The 9070-nt window shown below is 40.1% G+C and overlaps 1 protein-coding gene across 4 annotated transcripts in view; it reads right to left on the bottom strand.

The window, feature by feature from the left end:
• Positions 1-1303: 1303 nt before the first annotated feature.
• EGFR (epidermal growth factor receptor) overlaps positions 1304-9070 on the bottom strand; it is a 147597-nt gene continuing 139830 nt past the window's right edge. For all 4 annotated transcript variants that reach the window (XM_042889336.1, XM_042889337.1, XM_042889338.1 and 1 more), the window contains exon 28: positions 1304-8494. In XM_042889336.1, coding sequence (XP_042745270.1) covers positions 8118-8494 — 377 coding nt within the window. In that variant the 3' untranslated portion in view covers positions 1304-8117. The remainder of the gene's footprint in view (positions 8495-9070) is intronic.

Genomic DNA, 9070 nt, shown 5'->3' with positions numbered 1-9070 from the left:
GCAGTACTGGATACAAAGACAAACACTGCTATTTCTGAGCTGGTTCAGTTTCACAGGACAGCGGTCCCTGGGGTTAATGCGTGCATTAGATGATACTTCTTTCTTCAGAAAGAAAAGAGGTTTTAAAGCAAAAGGCTTTCTGAAATAAAAGCTCTGATGTGGAACACCTCACGTATGGTAGTTATTAGAGAGATTTCAGTTCTCAACAATTTAAAGCACCACCCGACCTCTAACTCCAGTTCCTCTTTCAAATATGAGCAGCAATGTCCTCTGTTTTGAATTTGTACACCTCACAAACATCCTGTGCAGGACGCATCCCTTGGTGTCTGCTGGCCCAGACACCTGGGGGGTCTGCCATGAGTCTACCTCAGGTGGGCACCAACATGTGCTGTGTGACTTCAGAGGAGCTGTGCTGATGGATTAGTAAGCGCCTGCTTTGGTGCCGCATGGAAAAACACTTGCAATGGTAAGCTCCTGGCGTGAGCAATGCGGCTAACAGGGAGCCCAACCACTCAGCCCTGGGCAGGATGTGGCCTTGGATGAGCTCTGCCATCTTCACAGCATGTGAGTCTGTCATAGGCATTGCGGTAGAGACTTTGACTGTAGCCATGGCTCTTACTGGCTGTCCTGGAAATTTCTTACAGGATTTGGTGTAGTTGTTGCAGGTTTGGATGAGATCCCTAAAGGCTCACTTTGCTCTTTCCTTGCTTGAATTTGGGAATAGTGAAACATGATGTTTGATCAGTGCTGATAAGAATAATGATCGAAGAACGTGGCAGAGACTTGCCTTCCTCTCCTTAGATAGCAGTTTTCTGTATCTTACCTTAAGGGAGATAAGGAAATTAGAGAATACTAATAATTAGGGAATAAGTAGGGAAATACAACAGCTGTGTTTCTTTGGCCATCCTATCCTTTTGCACCTTTTGTCACTTTTTATGCTTCAGGCTTTTGAACTGAGATCAGTGAAATTTCTAAATGTTTATTCTTCCCAAACATTCGTACATTTCTATACTCACCTCATTCTTGATTTTTAATTTCCTCTGTTCTAGTGCTTCAGCGGGGGGATTTTTACCCACCAATGTCTCCACTTCTTTGGGTAATGCTGTGCCTTTGTTTTTCTGTCTGTGAAATACAGAGAAGAGTATTCCTGCCCAATGAAGAAGACTTGAATCTTCACAGCGGAGGTGAATGGACATATATCTCAGTTCCTTTTCAAGTTAAAAACAGTAATACTAATTTATGCAGAATCTTAATTTAGCACTGAAAAAGAAAAAAAAAAAAAAACATGCTTCCAAGCAGCAGATTTATTTAATTACTTTTATTAAAATAAAAATATCATGCATTAATACACATTAGACATTTCTGAGAACCAGTAATATTAAGACTACATAAGTTCTGAATAAAGTAAGTTGAGCTGGTAAAACATGCAGCCTATGTGTTGGAAAGGTCTGGATGGAAAGATGAAAATGAGAAAGGTGCTGTAGTGGTTCTTTTTGTTTTTTGTTTTTTTTTCTTTCTTTTTTCTTTTCCCCTCTGTACAAAATTAATCTCTAGAGAGAAATAATGATTTAGTTTACTAGTGATGATACCAGGGACTTATCCAGGCTGAGTGTGTACTGTCAATTCTAGATCCTCTCTACTGTACTGTAAACCCAATGTATTTTGCTCCATTATATCACAGATCTCGCAGTTCTTTTTATCTTTGTCTGCTGTGTGTTCCACCACTTGGATAATTAAATACTTATACTTGGGGAACCTTGAGGCTTTATTTCAGTTGCTTTGATAACAGAATTTATCCTTTTTGCTAGAGTAGTACAATAATATTTTTCATGTGTGTGACTCTAATTGAAACTTTTGACTTTCCTTTCCATGGAGTTGTGCTGTGTTGCTGTTGCATAACTCATGATTATGAAATTCAGAGATGTTCATTAGTAAGTATAGCTTGTATGCCAAACGCCACAAGGATGAGAATCTGAGGGATTCTTTGACTATTCTTCTGCTTTTGCTGCCATGAAACAGAAGTGAGAACCTGCCGTGTATTTTGAAAGAGCAGCTTTTCTTAACGCCCTGATAAGCAGCACCGTCTCTTTTATATTACATTTCCAATGGTTGCAACTGTTAGCTGGATTTTTTCTCACATTATGAACTGCTGCACTATCAATAGAGAGAGCCCAAGATTATTGAAGAGAGGAGAGGTTCTGTTATTAGCTTCACTAAGCACTGGACAAATCCCTTAGGTGACCGCTCTTACAAAAATCTAAGCCCACCAAAAAAAATCCCTAATGTGATTTCTTCTCTGGCTACAGATGCTGCAAGCTAGCCACTGATTTTTCTTCCCCCCAAGTACAACAGTATATCATAACAAAAGTTCTCAACAAATTAAAAACAAATAAAAAGAATAATATACACCTCATTTTTCTCACTCAATATACAAACAATCTTTGATCAACAGTATAAACCATTAAACCATGTAAAAGTCAAAAGTTTCTTATTGTACAAATAGTGCTTCATAGTTGAGTAACTTTACAATGCAAGGGTACCACCTGTATCTACGGATATATTGCTTGATAGTTCATTAAAACAAAGACATTATTCCTTATATTCAATTGATTGCATCAATACCAAGCAGCCTAAAATGGGCAATAGATCCATAGGATCTCTGGTTATCAGAATCACTCAACATTAGCCTTGTTTTATACTCTCATTGAAATCAAGTTCAACATCCCATTAATTGCAAGGGGAACAGAATTAGGAATGTAGGATTAAAAAGAAACTTAGGTATGTAAGCCAACCCTCCTATCACTGTACACAACTACTTCACATGTCCCTTTCATTAAATACAAGGATAGTGTTGATGTTATTTGAAAATCCACAGTTTTCAGTTAGATTGCGAGAGGTCAGGAGTATGGTTTGGCTCAATTCCAGAGCAACTGGAAATGATGTACCGTTCAGCTACACAAGAAAAAAAATCAGCAATTTGATAGGTCTGGTGTGGTTTTGTGTTTAATTTTTTTTCACCTTATTAATCAGAAAATTCATCATTTTAAGGAGAAAGATACAGAGAGACCACACTGCATCCAGACAGTCCCATGTGCAACAAAGCTGAAGCATGCAGGAGCACAAGAGCAAAGGTGGTGGAACACCAGCCCCAAAACTTGCCGAAGGTATTTTGCCTGCTGACTTCAGTGATGCAATTAACATGTCTCTAGCCAGGTCCTCAGTTCTTTTTCTTCAGGAAACTTTTTTTTTCTAATGCTACTGAGGGTTTCCTTCTCCTCTAACTGCAGTACAGCCTGCTGTCTCTGCAGTCTCCTCTCCCAGTCTCATTTTGGTCTCATTTTGCTTTATGTACAGTAGCTATTGCTGATGTGAATGAACCATGATTTTCAGTCCACTGGGCTTTTGCAACACAGGTGATCTGCAAATGCACACAATGCCCAACTAGGGAGAATGTGTGACAGAAAGTGAAACCTATCATGGAAGTGTCGTGATTTCAACTTCTCCACATAATTAAAGTAATGCATAACAAAAAGTGTTTTCATTTTAAAGTCTCCCTGCCTGCTGATGCACTTATTCACATAAAAGGCAGCTATCTAATCATGTCTCATCACTGTATTTTTTTCCTAAATCTGAGCCAAAATATAATGCAGTTGTTTCTTTTTTTCTTTACTGTGTCCTTGTTTAGCTATTGCGTTGAATGAAAAATGTATCAAAATTGAGCAGAGGTTGTAGATCTGTCCCTGAAGTGATGTCTGGTTCTGATGTTTGGTTTGGTTTTCTATGGACAGGCCTCAGTGACCTGTGAAGCCCACCTGGCACAGCGATGCTTTGGCCAGTCCCAATGCAGGATGGAGATCGGCAGCTTTTCCTTGTAAAGAGATAGTGTGGAAGTGGTGATCAATACCCTATTTCTTTAAAGCAAGAAAACAAGACATTACGTCTTTGGTCCTAATGCAGCTTATTAAAAATGCTTCTTAAAAGTGTCATATTTTTCTTTTGTATAAACTTTATTTTTCTGTTATTTTTTAAAAAGTCTCTTTAAAAACTTGTATGCTGGAACAAAGAGATAAAAACTTACAAAAAGAACACTAGAAAATGGGATTCCAATATAGAAAATTGATTCAGTGGTGATAAAACATTACAAAGCATTCTTGCTAAGTGTTACATGCAGAGTTTGATGCTTCATCAGTATGTGGTTTTCATCAGGAGGGAGGACACAGGTACATTTTCATATCTTGTCCTGATTCAGACTACTTCTCCCAGAGAAGCATGGGCAGAAATAAAAGCTGGCATTTTGTAACTCCTCATCTGGAGAGGCAGTTGTACTAGTAGAAGAGGCTGGAACTCTGAATTTGAAAAATGACTGCTTGTCTGGAAATGCAAAGTTTCTTGTTGGCAGCCTGGAGCACCCCCAGACAGCCCAAGGACACCACAGACACTGTGTGAGGGCACAGACACTGCCACAGCCCCAGGTACACCCTCAAGCCTCCTGAAGCACAGAGGCTGAGCCCTGTTTTTTGTACAGTCTCTCTAGAAATCTAGAGGACTTCTCTGCAAGGTGGAAGCAGGGAGAGGAGCCATTTGTGTAGCTATTCCCACCCGTGCCTGCAAGAACAATTCATTGCAAACTCGGCAGCTGTCTCAGATGTGGACTGGCTGTCTGTGTCCTCAGCCTGGCACTACTCTGCCCTTCCTCTCAAGTAAACCCCAGGAGCATATTTTATAATGCATTATGTAGGAGAATTCCCAAGTCAATTTCCTTTGCAGCAGAAGAAAACAAGCCAAGGCCCAAGTGAAATAAAGTGCACCAACACCGCACACAGATTGCTGGAAAACATCAAAGTGACATGAAGACTCTTGACGTGACTTACATTTTCATATCCAAGCATGTAGTGCTTAAATTATTATTTCAAATAGTTTGTCACTAACTGCTGCTTTATGATTAAGAGACAGTAACTTGTGAGTGGTGTCATTTTGCCTTCCATGAGAAATACAGCGAAAACTGAGGTTTTATTTTCTGGATTATAAAGTGTCTGTTAGCTTTTACCAGTGGCTGTGGCCTGTTCCATTACCCTGTTTAGCTGTGTTTTAAAATCAGTGTTCTATACCCACGTATCCTGAGAGACAACAGCAGCGCTTTCAAGTTATTTTTGGATGCTGATGTATGTAAGCTGTCAAGATGCAGTGCCTTTATCTTTTCCAGTATTCAGAAAATAAATTTCTAATACTTAGTTTCCTAAAAGTTGTAAGCCCACAGCTTCTCTGTCCCATTCAATAGCCTGCATCTTGTACAACGCTGCACCAGCAAGGTGCCTGTGAAAGTGCTGCCTGGCCCAGTTTGGCTTTACCAGCACCTATGGGGCTACTTGCTGTTATACGGTCAGTGACCTGCAGTGGAAAGAAAAAAACAACACAGAATGCATTTCAGCTGCTTATTATTTTTTCAGTGGCAATTGTTGGGTACCTTGCTAATGCATGTTACCCAGAAGCACTACCCTGTGTAGCACCCATGCCAACCATGCAGCTGCACAATCTCATTCACCCCAGTGCCACTGTATCTGCCCCTCGAGGCACTGCCTTTTTTTTATTTTATTTTGCTGGCTTTTTAATCGTTGCTGCGCTGCCTATTTACAAATCATGGCTTAAAGGGTGCATATTTAGTGGAATTATTTCACAATGCAGCTAATCCCACAAATCTGGAATCTTCCTGTATGTTTTTATCAAGAGCTAAAGCCTCTTTCCTAGTTATTAAAAAAATATATATTTATATATATAGATATATAAAAATAATTTTTAGATGTATTTCCCTGTTTCTAGTAATAAGTCTCTACTGAATTCCTCCTAAATAGCTTTAGAAGGGCAAGCAAACTAACCAGTATTGAACAATTTTAATGCTACATAACACTGGTTATAGATATTGCTCCTTCTTAGTGGCTTTCTTGTTTTGGATGACAGATTAAAACATCAATACATTCTTCCATGTAATGGTGTTGGAAATTTGCTATGGGAGGACACACACTGTATGATTTTCTAGTGTTCTGCTTGGAGACAGAACAGATTTAGTGAACTGAAAATTATTTGTACTTTCCTTTAAAACACATTTTGGTTTTATATACATTCCTCTTGGGGTGGTGGGTGGGCAGAAAAGCACTGCCTGTGTATTCACATTGCTTTTGAGAGCAACAGAACAAATGTGCTCTCAGGAATGCAAGGAGAAATCTGCCACTAGTTGGACGTGGGAACTAAATTTTGGTTATTGTTTTAAACACAAACCAGCAATAATCAAAGTCAGACACTGCATTCCCCATAGCACTGTGGCTGGGACTCACGTCTCAGTGACACAAATCTATGAAATAGCAGACCAGGAAAACCTTTGGATTTTGACTAAATACATTTTTCTACCTCAAAATGAAAGGCAGCTGATGAACTACAGCACACACAGGAGCTACCGATGCCTTTTTCACTGCATTACCTATAAAAAGGGTCATTTCACATGACCACTCTTTCACTCCTCAGTAAATCTGTAAAAACAATGTTCTAAAATTGATGAACACGCTTTTAATTTCTGAACTGATGGTTTGATTAAAATTGCACTGCTGCCAAGCTGCTGGAAGGTCACACTTTGGGCATTTCACTCCTTCTTCACAAAGAAATATCTTTGCTAGAGAAGTTTTGTAACATGGAGCCCTTGAAAGAGTACCTGCTTTGGTTCCGGTGACTGACATGCTATCAGTATACACAGTATTTATATATTATGTTAAAGTCTTAACCTTGGCTAGTCTGCCTCTTCCACACTGACAACAGAAGCCTAGGCTGGGAATTTTGAAGAAGCAGAAGCTGTGTTTCATAAGAGGTAGGCAACTTTTTCCACCATTCTAGCTCACTCTTCCGAACCCATGCTCACTGACTCTCCTGTGTTGCTTTGAGGTGTGAGAGGTCACCCCACCGGGAAAGGTACAGCCCTAGCCTCTGCCCTGGCATTATACAGCTACTGGCCATATTCTGCCTTGAAGGGAGGAAAGCACTAGTATGGGCATGACCATTTTCTTTGCCAAATGTAGGCAAAAAGATTTCCGAGTCTCTAAAAGAGACTATTTAGCTAGAGCTACCTGTGTTTCCTGCCTTTCTGAAGTTTAATTTAGTATCAGTCTTCCTGTCTGTCTCATGAAGGTTCCAATTTGCAAACATTTGCATTTCCTTGACATTTAATTAGAGTTTGTTAAACATTATTTGACACTTATTTTTTCAGTTATGGCAACATCTTTAACAGCTTTGTTGAAGAAGAGAGGCATTTTGACAACTCTACAATAGCATAATACATCAGAAAAACGCCTTGTGTTTTACCATCAGAAAACAGACGAGTGAGTGCTCTGTAAAAATCTACAAATTATTGTGAGCTGCATTCCTCCTGTCAGTTTTTAGCAGCAGTGGTCAGTAGGTGGTGTGTCTTGCCATTCACTCCTTGTGCTGGTTTTCCCCAGAATAATCTGTTTCATCCTGCCATGGACATAATCTCCCATACATCCACCAGATGCACTTTTCCTGTTCATGCCAAGATGCAGTATGTGGAGCCAATGTGTAAAAATCCTGTGTTTTGGAATAACTATTTCTGTTCCAGGACCTTTGGAAAACTATTTAGTAACATTGTTTTTCTTTCTGCTGGTGATCTGATCACCAACTAACAGACAAGCAGTACAAGCATCTGATCTTGTAAAAGATCCAAAAAATCTGTTAGAAACATTTATAAAAATACACATTGTAGAAAGAAATTTGACTGTACAGAGTGTACAGCTCACAAGTTCATCCCAGAGTGGCTTCTTACCATGCTACCATTTGAAAATGAAAGGAATGCATCCATTTTTTTTCTGTACAAAAAAGGTCCCACTCCATTTCAACACACATCTCAGTGCAGGGCATGGGCTTCAGCTATACATGGAAATGGGCAAGAAAAGACCCAAACTGTCCTGTGAGATTGGCTTTGCAGACTCAGATTGCGTGCTGAAGTGTGCTTATTGATGCATTGTGGTTGCCATTCGCGCTGAACAGTTTTTGCTCTTGCAGCAGCCAGACGATTCACCAGTCTGGCTTGCCTCAACGCAAGAAGAAATCCTCTGTGGTCATGCTGAAGCTTCAATGTATTCACTTTTTGGTGCTGCTACCCTCAAGTACTCTGGGTTTTCTGCTGCAGGAACTTTCAAGAGACCGTTAGGTTTCGTTTCATTTGGTAGAAAGTCCTGCTGGTAGTCAGGATTGTCCAGATTTATTTGATGATTGCCTGACTGGATCCAGTAAGGAGAGCTCTCGAAAACTGTTTTGGCCTGTGGGGACTGGTTAGTGTTGAGATATTCAGGGTTGTCCACAGCTGTGCTGTGGGAATTCTGGTAGCTTGAGTCCATGGGGAGCTTTGAGTTTGTTGTGAGAGAGATGTTGTTGTAGATTGGATTTTGGACCATGGCAGTAGATGGTTTATTGGGCATCAACTGGTTTACGTACTCTGGAATTAAAAACAAACAAACGAGATAATGGAAGTGGTGAGGTATGACTAATGCAACCATTTGCACCACTTTAGCTGCCGTTTTAATCCATCTGCAACACTTTTTTCAGTGCCACATCTCACCAGACTTCCCAGCTCTGCATCCAGAGTGGTAGAGAGCTAAATGCAATGACTGCCAAGCTGTACATGAAGCATACTGCCTTGAAGCTCACCATCAAAATTCAAGTTTCAAAGCAGTAGCTAGTGCTGATTTCAGCAGCTATGTCCCTGACACTGTTCTGAAATTTCAGTAGGGAGTTTGGCGGTCAGAAGCCATATCCCTCAAAAAATGTTTAGAGATGAAGCAACTACCTGGGAAATACAGAACAGACAGTAACAGAGATTCTCACTCATATACAGTCTCTTGTCAGTCTTTTCAAAAGAGATGTGGGAAGGGAGAGAAGGTTAATTTTTTTTGAGGATACTACTTAACCGTGACCCTCTCTGCCTTCTGTCTCACTCTGTGATGGCCAGTGCTGTAAGTTAATGGGAACCTGTGAGCTTCCTTCTGTGTATCAATATCTGAAAGCAGTGACA

The sequence above is a fragment of the Lagopus leucura genome, unplaced genomic scaffold, assembly GCF_019238085.1.
Source record: "Lagopus leucura isolate 7727_CA_CO unplaced genomic scaffold, USGS_WTPT01 Super-Scaffold_100157, whole genome shotgun sequence".
Taxonomy (NCBI): Eukaryota; Metazoa; Chordata; class Aves; order Galliformes; family Phasianidae; genus Lagopus; species Lagopus leucura.
This window is presented reverse-complemented; position numbering and strand designations above follow the sequence as displayed.